The following is a 19226-nucleotide window of genomic DNA, read 5'->3' as shown; positions in this document are numbered from 1 at the left end:
CAATCTGGACCTGCCCCTCCCCCAAAGGAATTTAGATGCCAAGCTGTCAAGCACCTGGAACCAAGCCTGTGGCAAGTTAAGTGGAGTGTTTTGACGCATGTAGAGGAACCTGGGAAGAATCATCATTTTGAAGAGTACAACTCTTCCCATGGGATTCAATGGCAGGGACTGCCACTTCGACAGGTCTTCCGAGACTGTTTCATCAGGGGGATGACGTTAAGAGCCCAGCTGAGTTCTGGGAGTAAAGTCATCCATATTCCCAGGTACTTGAATGATTGGCGGCGGAGCGGTATATTGGACTGTCAGTCAAAGCATTCTCTTGATACTTGAAGAGGGACCAGGACCGACTTATCTGGGTTGAGCAAGAGGCCTGCTCGAAGGAACGGAGGATCCGGAGGCAATGGGGGCCAGAGTTCGCGGGATCCGCCAAATAGATCAGGACATCGGAGGCGTATAGCGCAATTTAGTCTGTGTCCGTAGTGGGCCATTCCCAACCCCGCACCATCCACACGAGCGTACCAGGACCGCCAGGGGCTCCATCACCAACGCGAAGAGCAGGGGGGAGAGGGGGCACCCCTGCCTCGTACCCCTGCAGATCAGAAAGGGTTCTTAGAGGACCCCATTCACCAGAACTCGTGTACTCGGACGAGCATACAGTACACGGATGAAGCCACGAAAGCGAGGCCCAAAGCCCATTTCCACCAGTATGTTGTCTAAGAACCCCCAGTCAACTGAATCGAAAGCTTTCTCAAAATCTACCAGGAGAAGCGCGAGGAAGGGAGTGAGCACGCCACTGTGGGCCAGAGCCGAGTGAAGCCTCCGCAAACAATGGCGGATACCACCGATGGCATGAACCCACATTGGTCGGGCGGACCAGCGTTTGCAAGTGTGGTTTAAGGCCCTGAGCCAATATCGTGGCATATAATTTGAGCTCCATATTTATAAGGGAGATGGGCTGATAGTCCGCGCACTGAGTGAAGGGTGGCTGGGATTTGGGGAGGACCACTATGGTGGCAATGTCAGTCTCTGGTGGAAAGGACTCCTCCTCCACTGCTTCACTGAATAGCTGAGCGAGATGAGGGGTGAGCGTGTCGCGAAATAGGGAACAGTGAAGTATCTTAACTGTGTAATTGAGTATATAAAATAAAAAAGAAGGTTGGCAACAATTGAATTACCAGGAGAGGGAAATAACATATGAACGCAGGAGGTGGGGGGAAAGAACGTTTGTATTTACCTTAGATTGTGAAAGATGGCTCTTTAGAATTTTCCAGAACAATAATAACTTGCCGTCCAGTCTCTAGTTCATGCAATTCATTCCACAAGAGTTGAAGGGTGGCATGAAAATGCTTGTTTCAGAGTTCTTGTTTTTCTTATGTTTGAATTACCCAAGGCAGGCTGCATTTTTCCTCCTGTGTTCCTTGCCCCTCCTGTGGTTTGAAGTTTGATTTTTACATAGATGAGAAAGCTTACTTACTGCTACTAGGATGACTTTAATAAAAAAAAAATGTGTATAATTCTGCATCCTTTTCTTGCCTTAGAATCCAAATATAACCCTTATGACACAGGACACCAAACCTATTCTCAAACACACATTGTAAAACCTCTAAGAGCTATGCTGGTCTTGGCACTTACATATGAAATCGAAATATGTCTACACAGGCTCCAAGACCACATTCTGCCATAAAACAATCACTGACTGAAAATAATAATTTAAAGCTGCAACTTTAGATAGCACGTAAATTATATCTTAAACTATCCCAAACTCTAGCAGCTGTTTTTTTTGCAGTTTAGGTATATTTCACAAAGAATAAATTAGAGATTCTCTACAAAATGTTTTTTACCTGTTAGCAGGACAAATACGGGAAATGTAGAAAAACCACAGGAAAATTGCCCTTAGTAAAGTACGTATACTTGTTGAAGCTACCAGGAAAAACTGATCAGAAAACAGCTAGGTGAGATTCTTTGCCCAGTTTTCAACTAAGGCCTACAGTAGATGGTGCCCTACTGGAGATTTTTCCCCCTTAGGCTGCTCCGCCATCCCATCTTACCCTCAGACATGCTCGGTCTAAAAAGGGATAGCTGCTCAATTCATCACAGTTAGGATCACATTGGCGCAGGCGTGTTTGTTGACATTTAGATGGTATACAACCATACACCAAGAGTCGAAGACATTAGTCATGACCATCCAATATGTCCTAATAGAAGCAGTAACTCTGGTGCTATGTGGTGGTAGAGGAACCATAATTTAGATGGTGAACGCTAGTTCTTCTCCCCACAAGAGCATCTTAGTCTCCTCCAAGGCAATAACTATGCCTCTGGGACTGTTTTGGAGAAGAGAAGCATTCTACAGTTTTGCCCCAACCAGAGCAATTATGTCTAGGTGGGTAAACATTTCCATAAGGTATCTGGGCAAACAGTTTTCAGAAAAGTATTCTGACTTTCAGAAGTAGAGCAACCAGTATTTCAGCATCCGCGATGTTTAAATGCCCATGCACAAATTCAAAAGACATTGTGTACATCCCTTTCCAAACTGTCCAGCATGTCTGCATTTGGAATAGCCACCCTTGATGATATAGCACCTGCACTCCAAATTGTAATGGAAGTTGTCTGATATTGAAATAATTCCGGAAGGGTGATGAGACAGGGTGTTTGGTCCAACAAACTCTGCATTGCACTGATTGAGTAAGGTTTATCTTCATCTGTGTTCTTTTGGCAAACATAGTGAAGTACTGTTCCCCATTTCTTGAGGTATGAGGCTGGCCCAATTCCCTCTGAAACACCGACTCTGGTGGTCTCTTGTCAGACGTTAATTCACCCCATTCTCCACATTCTTTCCTCTTACACAAACATTTTGGAGTTCAGAATTTTCCATCTGCCAGGAAAAGCTTAACAACTTTCTAAAAGTGCACCTAATCCAGCATGATAAGGAATCCTCTGCTTTTGAGGGGGCCACAGTAAAAGCACCTGACCGTGAGCTTCAAACTTGAATGCAAGCCATGACGCCATTTCATGAACGGTGTTGTTCTGTGTAGTGGAGTTATTTGGAGGTTATGTTTCGATGTTCATTTTTGTTTGTTAATGTAAGAATCCAATAAATAATTATTTATGAAACCCCTAAAGTGTAGGGTCTTACCAGTATTCATATGAATGCACACTTTTGTTATTTGTGGGAAATTCTGGAGTCTGGGCTTCCTTTAGATATCAGAGTAACACAGTTGGTTCTGCTTCTACTGTTGGTGCCAGATAACAACCTAAGATGGGGATAATGTATTAAATACTTAAGGAGCACAACAGCTATCTAAAAATGGAGAACACAATAGCAGGGGGAGATAAAAACCTGGAGGAGAAGGAAAGGAACTATGTAAAAGAAATAAAAGACAGAGCGGGAGCCCTAAAGACGCAACCCATAAATACTAGCCCCATGCAAACTGAGTCCCGGAGAGCATCAGTTATTAAATTGATTAAGGACTTTGTTGGGAAACACTTTAAAAGAACGCAACTATTGTCGGAATCCCAGTTTTGTGGTGAAGAGCAATCAATTCAGAGAGAGAATGTCAGCCAGTTATCGTTGGGGGTTCAGTTACCCTTTTTAAACTATCAAGAATTATTGAGTCAAAATGATTATTTCTGGAACTAAAGTTGTCTTCATCACCTCGGCTCTTCGTCTCTTGGAGGGCAGAGGTTTACAAGGAGCGGTAGGAGAGAGTGAGCATTGTAGCTTGGCATCCAAGAATCCCTCAGGAGAGGTGCGGAAGGGGAGAGTGGAACCGTTTCCAGCTAAAGTAACTAAGTATCGGCACAAAACTCTATTCTGAATTTTGTGATTTCGGAAACGCCATCAGCCTCTATGCTGGACATTATGTTGATACTACAAAAAAAATTGCAAGGTTTACTGGAGGCGTCAATGCTGAATAATGATGATTTAAAAGCCCAAAAAGACCAGCTACAAATTATAGTGGGGGAACTAAAACAAATTAAAGAAGACCATATACCATTACTAGTAAGGCCTGTGAAAGAAACAAAACTATCAACTGAAACCCCAGGTTATCAGGAAGTAGAGGAAGTGCTTTGGTTGTCTGTACTGCAAAGTGTTTATATATCTACATACCCAACGAATATAAAAAAACAGAGAGAATATACTAGATATGTGAAATATATCACCCGGATGAGAAGGAGGAGGAAAGGGCCAAAGAAGGCAGCAAAGGAGAAATAGCTGAAATTGAAGTGTGTGGGAATGGATAAAAGGCATAAGAGTCTGGTAAAAGCCCCAAAAAAAGAATAATCAGGAAGTAGTATTTGATCCCAAGACTAATATAATGAAAGGGTAAGAGCGAATAAAATATAGTGATAGGAGAAGTAGCCCACGTCCCCAACATAAGAGAAATAACAGTGACCGTAATAAATAGGATAGGCATAGAGAAAAGGTTGAACCGAAAGGAGAGGGGTGGGAGAGAGGGAACTGACAAGCTGTAGAAAGAGGGGTAGGGGAGAGTGTAGTGTGATGTCCCAAGAAATAGCATGTAGCGATGGGAGTAATTGTTCTCTAGTACGGTCAAGTTGGTACTAATTAAAGCAGACCAGGAGGTGTTAAAAGAAGGCATCACACTAGCGCAGGAGGTAGAAATACCCAAATATAGCAACAACGTAAAGCCATTTCTTCAGCATCATGCCGGGCTGAAATCAAGGTAGGTCAGGCTGATCAAGCAGGGATATAGGGAGGAAGAACACCTCAAAATCACTGTGGTACAAACTGACAAGCTTAAACAAAGGGGAGGGCCAATGCTTGGAAATAGATACAGGGCCCTTGATTCGCCTGGATATGTAGACGCTGGGTGGTTAATTGAGAGTAATTAGGACATTGGTTCGTCACACAGCCTATGGGGAATTAACATGGAATGTTAATTACTACAGGAGAATGTCAAAATTAGAAAGCTTAACGAGATATATTGATTTGTATAGGATTGTTTGTCTTCAGGAAACATGGCCGTGTGACGAAGCCCCAGATAAACAGATCGGCTAAGCAGAGCCAACAGGGACGCCCGTCCGGTGGGCATATAATGCTGGTATCAACCAAAATAACTAAAAGGGTGATGCTGTTGAAAATTAAATGTAGCTGGCTGGTGGCCCGCAGAGTGCATCTCCTGGAGCCAGACCCAAAATATGACTGTATTACTATAGTTCAAATGTATATGCAGGGGGAGAGGAATACAGGGCCGAATTGGAAAACTTCAAAGAAGATATAGAGGGCCTCAGTGAATGACACCCTAGAGAGCTGTTTATTCTGTTCGGGGATTTTAACCATAAATTAGACCCACATAGATTAGACTACTGTAGCAAAGAGCTATTGATTGTTTGCAAGATAAATGATGCCAGCTTTCCCAATGTTGATCTAACAGCACAATATATGGCCTTAGGTAAATATTTGGGGTCGAAGGGACTAATCTGTTTGAATGGAATGATCGAGGCTGACCGCCCAGCTGGTCGACCTTTTAGGAGGGGACACACTACCTAATAGCTGCCTAAGAAGAGAAGTGGTAAGTATAAGAATCAGAAGTTTCCCCTGCAATACCAGTGAAAAGGTAAAAAGAGCCACAATTGTTTACAAGGGGACTTATACATGTGGTTTCAAGTACTAATAGCAACATATTGCACATTTTATTGGATTATTTTAAAGTACTGACCGCACAGAAAAGGTTTTTGTGCCCAGTCTATTAAAATATGGGTTTAGAAATCGTGCACAAGCTATGGAACTTTTAACTGAAAATAGATTTTTGGATATAGCATGCACCATAGGGAGGTTTAATATAGCTGTAAAAAGGTATTTACAGGCATGTAGATTTTTAATGCAGAAATGTAAATTGGGTATATTTTAAGGCATTCTAATATTTATACGTTTTTATATAATGTATTCACTGATATGTATATTTTTTTTATTTCAAAAGATTTTATTAAAAATTTTAAGATACAGTACAGAGAGTATTGCAAAGGTGTTGGTGGTATTAATTAATGTAATTATGGTTGTATATGATGCTGTTTAAGGACCAAGTGGTCTAAATAAACATTCATTTGACTGACAAAAAAAGACTTTATTGAGAAATTAGCAGAAATAGTCTGTAGGTGTAGGGAACACCTGCCAGCAAAAGGGTTAATGATCTACTAACTCCTCCAATAGTTATGCTTTTACACCTACCAACAAAAGGGTGAATGACCTACTAACTCTAAATAGTTTAGCTTTCTATGGTTTTGGAAATTGTAACTCAATAAAGAGAGGATGGGGGCACACAATAGAAGGATCTCCTTTTCTGATCACATGAATGTGGGACTTGTGTGGAAGATTGATGGGAAGTTTCGTTTTTAGTGGAGATACAAGGGTGACACGCTTAAGGATTCCATTCACAGAATGGCAATCATTTCTTAAAAATTATCGCGGGCCTAACATCCCAGGCCACCAAGGTATGCCCTTAATGTGATCATTCAAGGAAATGTCTTCAATATAGAGGCTATCAGGAAGAGGAAAAGAAGACTGGTGGACGAAAAGCAAGTAAGGAACTTGTGGAACTAGAAATCTACCAGGGCCGGCTCTAGGCATGTGCAAACTGTGCACCTGCACAGGGCCACCAAACCCCAGGGGCCACCACGCCAATATATATCCTTAATATATTAATCCTCTGAGGATGGATACATATTTGCGTGGTGGCCCCTGGCTGGGATTTTGCGGCCTACGGCTCTGTTCCACTACTAAACACCCTGACCCCCTCCCCTCTTTACTGGCCTGTGCGCCCCGCCTGGACCACCTCTTCCGGGCCCCCTACCTACGCTCCTTGCCCAGGGCCTCCATGAGCCTAGAGCCGGCCCTGAATCTACAACTAATGGAAATAAAGCTTCCGGCGAGCTAATCATCCTGAAGACCTATCACTCTGAACTGACTGCTCCAACTCAGTCTGATATTCGGCGCAAATGGAAATATATCAAGAAATCCATTGGCCAACCAGCTCAGTGTGAAACTCAGCTAGACGGAACTATGTATGGGATATGGGAGCTGATAAACAGTGTGGGAATAGTGGTCCAAAGCAAAACAGAAATGGAGCCATTAAGAATATTTATATTTAACTCTACACAAGGTCTGAAACATAAAGAGATGTCAATAGATATCTACATTTAGTAATGCTACAAAGGTTATCCAATGCACAGCAAGAAGAGCTATGCTGCCCAGTCCATGCTGGAGAGGTCAGGAAGGGGAGGTCTTAATAACAAAACATTCAGCGTGGTATACTATTAGCTTTTATAACACATTTGAGGATCTTCTAGCTCACTCTTTTTTTCCCCAATGATTAAGGTTAGTATCACCTTGATCCCCAAGAATGGGAATGTCACAACAAGCATTTGCAATGCAATATGTCTCGCTTTATGAATGTTTGAGCTATTGGTCTTGTAAATGACAATTTTTTTATTTATGTGTTGGTTTTGAAAATAGCTAAATTAATAGCTTTGTCATTTACAATGCCAATAGTTATAACTTTCGCAAATGTGACACCTATAGCATTTGTAATGCAACATGTTTTGTATTTACGTGACTTAGATGTATTGATATTACAAATAACAATGGCTTTTAATTTTTTTAAATAATTAATACTTACATAAAAGTGATTGTAATTTATAATGGCAATAGCTTATACTTTTGTAAATAACTTTTGTGAAGATTATGTTCAGTGTATTTTATTGTGATGAAAATCCAAGAACAGAAGTGAAATATTAACAGCTTTTTTGACATTTGTAATAAAGCTTGAAACATCGAGAGAACATATTTGAACCAGTTGTTGTTGAATGGTTGCACAGATTGATGCTGTGATGGCGCGGAGTGATGTTGTGGTGGCGCTGAGTGATGCTGTGGTGGCGCTGAGTGATGCTGTGGTGGTGCTGAGTGATACTGGGGTTGCGCTGAGTGATGCTGTGGTGGTGCTGATTGGGGCTGTGGTGGTGCTGAGTGATGCTGTGGTGGTGCTGTGGTGGTGCTGAGTGATGCTGTGGTGGTGCTAAGTGGTGCTGTGGTGGTGCTGAGTGGTGCTGTGGTGCTGAGTGGTGCTGTGGTCGTGCTGAGTGGTGCTGTGGTGGTGCTGAGTGGTGCTGTGGTGGTGCTGAGTGGTGCTGTGGTGGTGCTGAGTGATACTGTGGTGGTGCTGAGTGATAATGTGGTGGTGCTGATTCATAATGTGGTGGTGCTGATTCATAATGTGGTGGTGCTGTGGTGGTGCTGATTGATGCTGGGGTGGGGCTGAGTGGTGCTGTGGTGCTGAGTAATGCTGTGGTGGTGCTGAGTGGTGCTCTGGTGGTGCTGAATGGTGCTGTGGTGGTGCTGAGTGATAATGTGGTGGTACTGAGTGATAATGTAGTGGTGCTGAGTGGTGCTGTGGTGGCGCTGAGTGATGCTGGGGTGGCGCTGAGTGATGCTGTGGTGGCTCTTAGTGATGCTGTGGTGGCGCTGAGTGATGCTGTGGTGGTGCTGAGTGGTGCTGTGGTGGTGCTGAGTGGTGCTGTGGTGGTGCTGAGTGGTGCTGTGGTGGTGCTGAGTGGTGCTGCGTTGGCGCTGAGTGGTGCTGCGGTGGCGCTGAGTGATGCTGCGGTGGCGCTGAGTGATGCTGCGGTGGCGCTGACTGGTGCTGCGGTGGCGCTGAGTGATGCTGCGGTGGCGCTGAGTGATGCTGCGGTGGCGCTGAGTGATGCTGGGGTGGCGCTGAGTGGTGCTCTGGTGGCGCTGAGTGGTGCTCTGGTGGCGCTGAGTGGTGCTCTGGTGGCGCTGAGTGGTGCTCTGGTGGCGCTGAGTGGTGCTCTGGTGGCGCTGAGTGGTGCTCTGGTGGCGCTAGTGATATTATGTTCAGTGTATTTTATTGTGATGAAAATCCAAGAACAGAAGTGAAATATTAACAGCTTTTTTTGACATTTGTAATAAAGCTTGAAACATTGAGAGAACATATTTGAACCAGTTGTTGTTGAATGGTTGCAGAGATTGATGCTGTGATGGCGCGGAGTGATGTTGTGGTGGTGCTGAGTGATGCTGTGGTGGTGCTGAGTGATGCTGTGGTGGTGCTGAGTGATGCTGGGGTTGCGCTGAGTGATGCTGTGGTGGTGCTGATTGGGGCTGTGGTGGTGCTGATTGGGGCTGTGGTGGTGCTGTGGTGGTGCTGAGTGATGCTGTGGTGGTGCTGAGTGGTGCTGTGGTGGTGCTGAGTGGTGCTGTGGTGGTGCTGAGTGATACTGTGGTGGTGCTGAGTGATAATGTGGTGGTGCTGATTCATAATGTGGTGGTGCTGATTCATAATGTGGTGGTGCTGATTGATGCTGGGGTGGGGCTGAGTGGTGCTGTGGTGCTGAGTAATGCTGTGGTGCTGAGTGGTGCTCTGGTGGTGTTGAATGGTGCTGTGGTGGTGCTGAGTGATAATGTGGTGGTGCTGAGTGATAATGTGGTGGCGCTGAGTGGTGCTGTGGTGGCGCTGAGTGATGCTGGGGTGGCGCTGAGTGATGCTGTGGTGGCGCTGAGTGATGCTGTGGTGGCGCTGAGTGATGCTGTGGTGGCGCTGAGTGATGCTGTGGTGGTGCTGAGTGGTGCTGTGGTGGTGCTGAGTGGTGCTGTGGTGGTGCTGAGTGGTGCTGCGGTGGTGCTGAGTGGTGCTGCGTTGGCGCTGAGTGGTGCTGCGTTGGCGCTGAGTGGTGCTGCGTTGGCGCGGAGTGATGCGGTGGCGCTGAGTGGTGCTGTGGTGGCGCTGAGTGGTGCTGCGGTGGCGCTGAGTGGTGCTGCGGTGGCGCTGAGTGGTGCTGCGGTGGCGCTGAGTGATGCTGCGGTGGCGCTGAGTGATGCTGGGGTGGCGCTGAGTGATGCTGGGGTGGCGCTGAGTGGTGCTCTGGTGGCGCTGAGTGGTGCTCTGGTGGCGCTGAGTGGTGCTCTGGTGGCGCTGAGTGGTGCTCCGGTGGCGCTGAGTGATATTGGGGTGGCTCTGAGTGGTGCTGTGGTGGCGCTGAGTGATGCTTTGGTGGCGCTGAGTGATGCTGGGGTGGCGCTGAGTGATGCTGTGGTGTTGCTGAGTGATGCTGTGGTGGTGCTGTGGTGGTGCTGAGTGATGCTGTGGTGGTCACATCATGTTCAGATTTAGACAAGTGTTTCAGAGGGTTGAAGTAAGATGAGCAACCTGCCAGAAACAAATGGAGAAGAAAGGAACTGACGGGGGAAGACGCTGTGGCAGCAATTAAGGGCATTACATCAAGAGTGAAACAAGCGGAAAGCGGAGAACATACTATTAAAAGGAAACACTCCTATAATATAAGTAGAGCTGTAACAGGCGAAGCAGGCCATGAAACCTCGCAGCTTCCTCTTTGATGTCACACGGGCTTGTGAACTTTTGGCCACGGGGAGAGAATGAGACATCACGGCCTGGGCTGGGACTTCTGAATGTGGGAAACCAGGTTCTAATCTCGGCGTCGGCTTGCCTTGACACCCTGTGATTCTGGGCAAATCCCGTTATCTTCCAGTGCGTACAAAAAAGCGAATGTGTCCTTGTGTAATGTAACTGGTGCCATGTTAAGCATTCCAATAGCTTCAAGTTCAATTTGCTCTATATCAAAACTGCTAAAACACAAAACAAACTGCAAAAAAAACAGTATTGGGCAGGCTGGTAGAGCTATAACAGGCGGTGAATGAGCGCGTTTTTAGAAAGCCAAAGCGGGCCATGAAACCTCGCAGCTTCCTCTTTGATGTCCCACGGGCTTGTGAAGTTTCGGCCACGGGGAGAGAATGTGACATCACGGCCTGGGCTGGGACCTCATGCTGACCAGTGGGTGGGGTCCACGGTCACTGGTGAGTGGGAGAGGTGGAGGTGGGAGGCAGATGGAGATGCTGATTACACCCTGCACAAACTGCTGAATAAGTTAAATAGGATTAGTCTTTGCTCACATTGGGGGACAGGCAGAGGTAGAGACGGGGGAAGAAAAACAGGCAGTTTGGGCTTTGATGACCACGCGGGCCTTTCCCTTGACCTCAGGCAGTGCTGGAAAACAGTATCTGCACCAGGTGACCACAAACGCACCAGCAGCCCATTCCTGAACTCTTGCCCCTTCAAAACCCTCGTCTTTTGTTAGTCTCACAAGACGTTTGATGCTGCTGTGTGTGTGTTTTTTTTTATATAAATATTTCAATCAAGCCTCCTCCACACATTATCCCTGTTTGTGTACTGTTAATGTATTGGACAATTTGGTTTATTTTTCCTGAGCGGTATTTATTTATTTCAAGGGTTGCTCTTGTATAGTAAGCGAAATAAAGACTCGGGCGGCTAGGGCCATGTGCTTGAGGCACACGCCACAAGAAATAATCTCTGCGCCCCCCCCCCCCCCCCATCCTTGCAGTACGAGCTGGCGTCCTGCATACTCTTTGTTCAATGTTCATTATTAAGTAACGGAGCCCCATGCGTAAGTTTACAATTACAATTACAAAGGGCAAGCGGAGAGAATATACTATTAAAAGGAAACACTCCAATAATATAAGTTTTTTTTTTTTTTTTTTTTTTTTAGAAAGCCAAATCGGGCCATGACCCTCGCAGCTTCCTCTTTGATGTCACACAGGCTTGTGAAGTTTCGGCCACGGGGAGAGAATGTGACATCACGGCCTGGGCTGGGACTTCTGAGTGTGGGAATCCAGGTTCTAATCTCGGCGTCGGCTTGCCTTGACACCCTGTGATTCTGGGCAAATCCCGTTATCTTCCAGTGCGTACAGAAAAGCTAATGTGTCCTTGTGTATTGTAACTGGTGCCATGTTAAGCATTCCAATAGCTTCGAGTTCAATTTGCTCTATATCAAAACTGCTAAAACACAAAACAAACTGCAAAAAAACAGGTATTGGGCAGGCTGGTAGAGCTGTAACAGGCGGTGAATGAACACATTTTTTAGAAAGCCAAAGCGGGCCATGAAACCTCGCAGCTTCCTCTTTGATGTCACACGGAATGAGGAGAATATACTATTCAAATGAAACACTCCTATAATATAAGTAGAGCTGTAACAGGCGGTGAATGAGCGCATTTTTCTTTTTAGAAAGCCAAAGCGGGCCATGAAACCCAAGTATTGGGCAGGCTGGTGGCCTGAGAAGCGTCCGTAAAGCAGGGGGCGGGGCAGCTGAACCCTTTGAAGTAGCTCACGGCCTGGCGGCTGTGAAAGTGAAAGCAATTAGGGGGGAGGAGAAGTGAGGCCAGTGCGCACTGCGTACGCTGGGGAAGCCTGTGGGAGGGAGGCTGATGGCTTTCATGTGGGGAAATGCGCGTGCTTGTGTTCACATGATTTCACGTGAACTGTCTTAAATCTGCCCGATGGTTTGAGAACCTATTTTGCACACTGAAATTCTCCCCTATCCATTCCTGCGGAATGGGATAGGCTCGACCTAAAAAATGTACTTAACTGATTTGATAGGGTCCTTCCCCAGTTGATGGAACCTGATCGCTCTTCTTTCGTCTTGGGTAAAAAAACTCGAGACCGCATTAGAAAGATGAGCAACCTTCCACTTGTAGAGAAAATTCAGTATAAGCACCTTTGGTTCTACTGGACTGGATGCGTAGACGGCTTTAGACTAGGTCAGTTGGGCTTTTGTAGAAATATAATTTCCTAAATTAGGATTCATGCATTTTGTCAAAGATAACTACATAGACTCAGGGGCTCTTAACTTATTTTATGTTGGAAATCTATGATTGTAACCATTTAAGGGGAGTCCACCGGTGGTGCCCCTTCTCCCTTTCGCTGTGTTTCTGTAGCACCAAGACATTATTGGGACACCAATTGGAGGACACACACAAAAACAACTTATTTACTGAGACATCTTTGTACCATGGGACAGCCTCAGAGAACTCTTGCCCCCCTTATGGCTGTACTATCAATGTGAAACTCCGTATGGATTTCAGATGAATTGCTGCAGGATCTCTATCTATTTCCAAGTGTGCAGGGTCTGAATCAGTGTTCTATATTGATCTGGCAAAATAGTGTAAAGGTTGATTGAATACTTGGAAATTAATTTATGCAAATCGGTAAACACTTTCTCAGGAGCCAATTTGCTCTGACATAGGGAAGAGAGCTTCCCTGATTTGGGGAAGTGGAGAAGCTAATATGTCTCATGGCTTGGCTTGACAGGCTACTTGCTTCAAGATGTAAATGTAAATGTACATGTATTTAAATAGCGCAAATCACCGACCCGGTATCAAAGCGCTTGTTAAGGGAACCCATCCTGGTATTCCCCTGTGAAATAACCCCGGCAGGGTATCCACAAGGTGAAAGCCAGGCATCCCACCGCGAGGGGCCATTGTGGAGATTAAGCAAGCTATTGCCCAGAGTCGCAGAGTGTGATCCCGTGAATCGAGTAGGCACCGGAGCAAGAATTGTCGAGTCCGTGGACATTTTGGACTCAAGATCCCGCCGAGCCGGGAATTGAACCCAGGTCCCGGGCTGACCTCTGCTTCCAGGTCTGCCTCCACTAACCCGTGAGCCACACTTCTCCACTCCAAGATGCGCCCTCTCTCATCCCTTGTCAGGAGCTAGAAGCACTTCAGGCCTTGGTAGTTGTAATTTCTAATTGCATTTACATAGCGCTTAGTGTTGAATTAATACAGTGAAATATGAAAGTAATTTGAGTGGTGGATAGGTTAATCAGTTATTTGGATTGAGAAGGATAGTGAAGGGATAGAAGAGGGAAAAAAGGTTTGCATTTATATAGCGCTTGTTACCCCCGCAAGCTTTTTCGGCGAGTACCACGCTACTCCGGAACCCATAAAGGATTAGTGGTGAATTAGTATTGTGAAATATGAAAGTAATTTGAGTGGTGGATATTAGTCAGTTATGTGGCTTAAGAAGGATAGCGGAGGGATAGAAGAGGTAAAAAAGGTTTGCATTTATATAGTGCTTGCTACTCCTAATGAGTTGTTGAAGTGCTTTTTTCGGCAAGTAGCACAATACTCTGTAACCCATAAAGGATTAGTGATGAATTAGTATAGTGAAATTTGAGAAGTGGACATGTTAGTTTGTTATTTTGATTGAAAAGGATAGTGGAAGGATAGAGTGGAGGATTTAGATTTGGGTGTTTTGGGAGGTCATAGCAGTAGTGGGAGGCTTGGGATGAGTACAAAAGAATATGGAGTGGAAGAGCCAGAGGAAAGAGTTTAGAAAGGCTTGTTTTATGGTAAAAGGTGTCAGATGGTGCAAGGAAGGGTAGAGTAGCGGAGAATCTAGTAAGGGCTATTTTGGGGATCATAGTTGTGGTATGGGGTTTGAGTTCAATGAGAGAGTGGATGTCAGGATATATTGATATATTGATAGAGGTATAGGGTTAGAAATAGGGTAGTGCATTGGAAAGAGTAGTAGAAAGAGATTTGAGATGAGTGAGAGAGTTGAGGTAGAAGATATATTGAGAGAGGTAATAAAAATATAGATCATTAAGTACGTGGAACGTTTATAGATGCATAAAGGAAGTAAGTATGTGTAGATTAAAGATATTGATAGAAGTATAGGTTGTTAAATAGGGTTGTGCATTGAATTTGCGCTTGTTTTTACATAGTACCTAGGTGATTCTTTGAGTATACAGGTAGTTCATAGATGATTCCCTGAGTATAGCAGAACTCCATAGATAGTTTCATATCTGCATAGTTACTGCCTGTGTGTTTACATGAGTTTATCACTACTATCTGGGTATTTGGATGAGTGTACAAGTAGTGCATAAATGATTAGATAAATGCTTGACTAATGGCTTAATAATTCCAGAGATACTGGTTGGATGACTAAATGAGAGCAACTTTAGTGTCTGGATGAATTCAGGAGTGCATAGATAGTATATACATGATTTATAGAGTGTGTGGATACTGCATACATGATTATTTAAGTACATGTATAGCACCTAGCAGATTGGATGAGTGCATGAGTAGTGTTTCAGTGATTGTATGACTACTTAGCTGCTGTCCATGTGTTTTTTGTTCAGTGAACAGTTAGTACCTGGGTTTTCATATAACTACATGGGTAGTGCCTGGATAATTCAATGAGTGTATCAGTAATGTCTGGCTTATTACACGGGTGCATGACTAGTGTCGGAGTGATTGGATTGACTCCATTGTTAAACCTTGAGAGATTGGAAGAAAGTAAGTGTACTGCTGGGGTGATTTTATTAGTGTAAGAGTGTGCCGTCGGAGATTAAATGAGTACATAGCTACTGGATGATTAACCAGTTTACTACAATAGTACTCTCTACGTAATTAGATGACTGCATGAGTAGTACCTGAGTGTTTGCATGAGTTCATGCCTATGCCTCAGTATTTCAATGACTGCATGGGTTGTTTAAGTGTGTGCTTAGATGATTGCATAGCATCTGCTCACGTCTTAAAATGACTTCATAGTTAAAGCCTTGTTAATGTACATTGTTACTGTCTGGGTGATTAGATAAATGTATAAGTAGTCCCTCCATAGTTCAATGACCTACACAATTTCTGCCTGCCTGGTTCGAAGAGTACATGTGTAGTGCCTAGGTAATTGAATAACTCCATGGATACTAAATCACTGATTTGATGACTGCCTCACTAGTGGTTGGGTGATTGCATGAGTGTCAAACTCCTGCCTGACTGACTATGAAAGTATCTTCATTGCTGTTAGATACATAACAGTTGTGACTATATATGTAACTCACTGGTGATCTCCTTCTGTCAGTGACAAACCACCTGTTTTACTGTATATATGCTTTTCTACTGAGCTATGTGTGACTAAAGTCTAGAAATCACAGTTGGTATATAATTGGATTCTTGGCTCTCTAGGAGCATACATTGCTTTGTTACTGAGCATCCACATGCATCACTAGGTTTCTAAAATGGAAAACAACATTTTAAATTTGTATAGCTACATCCTTTCTCAAATGCTTATTCTGCTTCTAAAACATATATTCAGCATTTTCCAAACCAAAGTTACACTCCAAATGAAGCTAGTACAAGAACTCTCAAGGCATTCTGCACTATTTTTCCTTCTCAATTTAAAAAAAACCATGGTTAAAGAAAAATCACCACCCTCACCATATACGTGAAATTGTTATCAGCCTCCTTGAACATAGATCCCCATGTAAATATATATGCAATTTCTTAATAGATGTACACCTGCAAACCATCTTTCCCAAAAATATATACCTTTCTGCATCTTTTACTAAACTCATTCCTACCGTATATAAAGCTATCTGCAATCACAAGAGCCATATCTCATCATCCAAGCGTATGCTAAGCAATAATATAAGTTAAAAACCACATTGACAAATCTTCCCAATATATACCGCACAAGTATTACGTCTTTCTAATCCATATGCAAGCATTCATGTTCTCATCTTTATATGCATATGTACCTCTTCTGCACATGATATTTAGACATTTAAAACCTTCTTAGTTCCTCATTGCAGCTTTCCACAAGACTGTACTGTTATTTTTCAATAAAGTACACAATGTAATCGAGGCAATAATTCATTTTTTTCTTACTTCCCAAAGCATTCACTACTTAGCTCCTAAACACATACCCTCTAATACATACAGTTCATCTGATATATTTTTTCATATCACTGATATTTTTTTATCAAACTCCCATATACATCTTCATTTCTAATGTAATTTTTCTAAAGAATTAAAAAGTTATGTACATACCAGTGAATTCAGTTTGTAGATTATATTGTGGTTTTAGCTCTTTCTGGATAGTTTTCACACTGTTGGGATTTGTAAAAACTAAGCACAAGAATGGTACAACACTCTCATACAAAGCACCATGAAATGGCAACCTCTTCAACTTTACATTTTGTGATCATAAAGCTGTATGGAAGGGGAATCACCTAGATTGTAGAGAAAAACAGATGGCTCACACTCACAAAGGAGTTTTAGCCTGACCTAATTCAGTACTATATTATAGAACAGCACATCGATGTATAATGTGAATTGAAAGCAGCCATGTATTAATGAAAAGTGGGTAAACATGGACCATGTGATGGCCTGCAGAACTGTCAGACGCCTGTTCTAGCAGCTGAAATAGAATAGGACCCCTAACATGTCTATATGTGACACTACTAGACCTGTATTTGATACTTGGTTTAATCATATCCCTGTCTTCTCTCCTCTCCTCAATACATTTCAGCCATATCTTTACTCAGGATTTGCATTCTTTGCCATATCCGAAATGGAGGAAAGGGCACTTGTAGTGGAAATCTCTGTGAATGAGAGATCTAAGCAGCCCAAAAAACACAAGGAAGGGGATCAGGTTTGGCAAACTGTTCTGCAGTTATAAGTGTCTTTATTACAGGGAAAATCATTACACGCTCATGCTCCTGTGGTGTCTTACACCATGTTGAATTAGGTGCATGTACCCTATCCACATATGCCGGAGAATTGATGGGTTGAGGAGACCTTTTTGCACATGTGCTGGAACTGTGAAAGGCTCTGGTCTTTTTAGGAAGAGATCCTGGGGGTGATAAATTATGTATTTGGCTCAATGGATCCCATTTGGTTCTGTTCGGCTTAAGGTATCATGTTGCCCCTAATATGACATCCCATGATTTGCAGAGGAATCAAATGGAGGGGTCATATATAATGCTTATAACTAGCATCTGGAAAAAAATACACTGTGCCATTGATTCTGCAGTGGTATCACGAATTCTGGGAAATCTTGGCATTGGAGAAACTAATGTACAATGTAAACTTCAGAACCTACATCGTTCAAGATTTGTGGTCCACCTCTGAAAAGATTTGCTAGAATAGACATTGCACTTATTAGCCTACTAAGACTTAGGGTGCTGGACCTTTAGTATTTACAACTAATGATGGATATTATCAGTTGCCTTGGAAATCCTTCCCTATAGGTGTTGGAGTCCACCACCAGCTCAAAAGCAACCTCATCCCTGAGTAGAAAGAGGGAAAACGTGGGTATTTGGTTGTAGGTTGGTTCTGTTCAAGTGGGCAACTCTAAGTTTGCTGAGTGAGCCACTATTGATGTAGTCTGCAGTGGAATGATCTACTGCAAATATAATACAAATATTGAAACACTGTGAATTCTATGTCAGGACTTAACAAGCTGCTGAGCAGCACAGAAAAAGGAAGGGCTTTTCCTTGGTGGATGTTATATATGGTGTACTCTATGGTTGGACTGTTTGGTCTCTTACAAAAAAAAGACTTATGGGATTTGCAGTCTTTTATTGTGTTGCTATAATGTTAGTTTTGGCTGCTGAGCAATAAAAAGAACGTTTTTGCACAATGCTCGCCTCCGTGTCCTTAATAGAATTGAAACTTTCCTTCACAATAGCTAGGAAGTTTTATATTCTTATGGAATTAGGATAGACGAATGGATACTATTTACACCTTTGTACATATTAGTTTGCTGAAATTACAGATTTCAGTTTACATTCAGAAAACTGCACGCCAATTTTGCAGTCATTATTATTATTTTTATTTTTTTAAGTGGAAGGCATAACATGCTTCCAATTAATCATTTATCTGTCTCTCTTTCAGGCGCATGGATTTGAAATTATGTGCTCCAAATGCACTGGCTCGTCATCCGATAATACGAGAAGTACTTTTGATAATCCACGGTGGAGTGGCTTTCTTAGCAGCTTGAAGAAAAACGATTACTTTAAGGTAGCATGTTCTATTTTAATTTACATGTTTGAGATTCGAGGAAATCTTGTTTTACTATGTTTAAGGCCCCGTAATTCACTTGGTGTACAACTGCCACAGTTCTGGTCTTTGTCCAGGCATTACAGTACCTGGTTTGTTTGAGACCACACAGACATCATTCTCAGAAACACTAGTGTTCACTGCTGAATGAGTGGGATAGTTCCTTACATTCAACATTGCACTTGCTTGGAGGTGTTCCGATGCTTCTTGATTGTATAGTCTTAAGCCTTTCTTCTGCATAATTGAAACTGACCCTGTTGTACCAGCTGGGTATTATAAAAACTGGTTATTATGTGGCAACCATCAATCAATCTATCAATCAATCAAGAAATTTGTATAGCGCGCTACTCACCCAGAGGGTCTCAAGGCGCTTGGGGGAGAGGGGTCTGCTACTGCTCGAACAGCCAGGTCTTGAGTTGCTTCCTGAAAGAGAGGTGGTCTTGGGTGCGGCGGAGGTGGATGGGAAGGGAGTTCCAAGTCTTGGCTGCCAGGTAGGAGAAGGATCTTCCTCCCATGGTGGCTCTTCGAATGCGTGGA

At 43.5% G+C, this 19226-nt stretch overlaps 1 protein-coding gene across 2 annotated transcripts in view; it reads left to right on the top strand.

The window, feature by feature from the left end:
• Positions 1 to 19226, top strand: part of ECD (ecdysoneless cell cycle regulator) — a 351511-nt gene that overhangs the window by 121149 nt on the left and 211136 nt on the right. For both annotated transcript variants that reach the window (XM_086922289.1, XM_086922290.1), the window contains exon 8: positions 18525 to 18650. In XM_086922289.1, the coding sequence (XP_086778415.1) occupies positions 18525 to 18650 (126 nt within the window). The remainder of the gene's footprint in view (positions 1 to 18524; positions 18651 to 19226) is intronic.

Source organism: Lissotriton vulgaris, chromosome 5, assembly GCF_964263255.1.
Source record: "Lissotriton vulgaris chromosome 5, aLisVul1.2, whole genome shotgun sequence".
In the NCBI taxonomy this organism is placed as follows: Eukaryota; Metazoa; Chordata; class Amphibia; order Caudata; family Salamandridae; genus Lissotriton; species Lissotriton vulgaris.
Note: the sequence above shows the minus strand (reverse complement) of the source record. Positions and strands in the feature narration are given on the sequence as shown.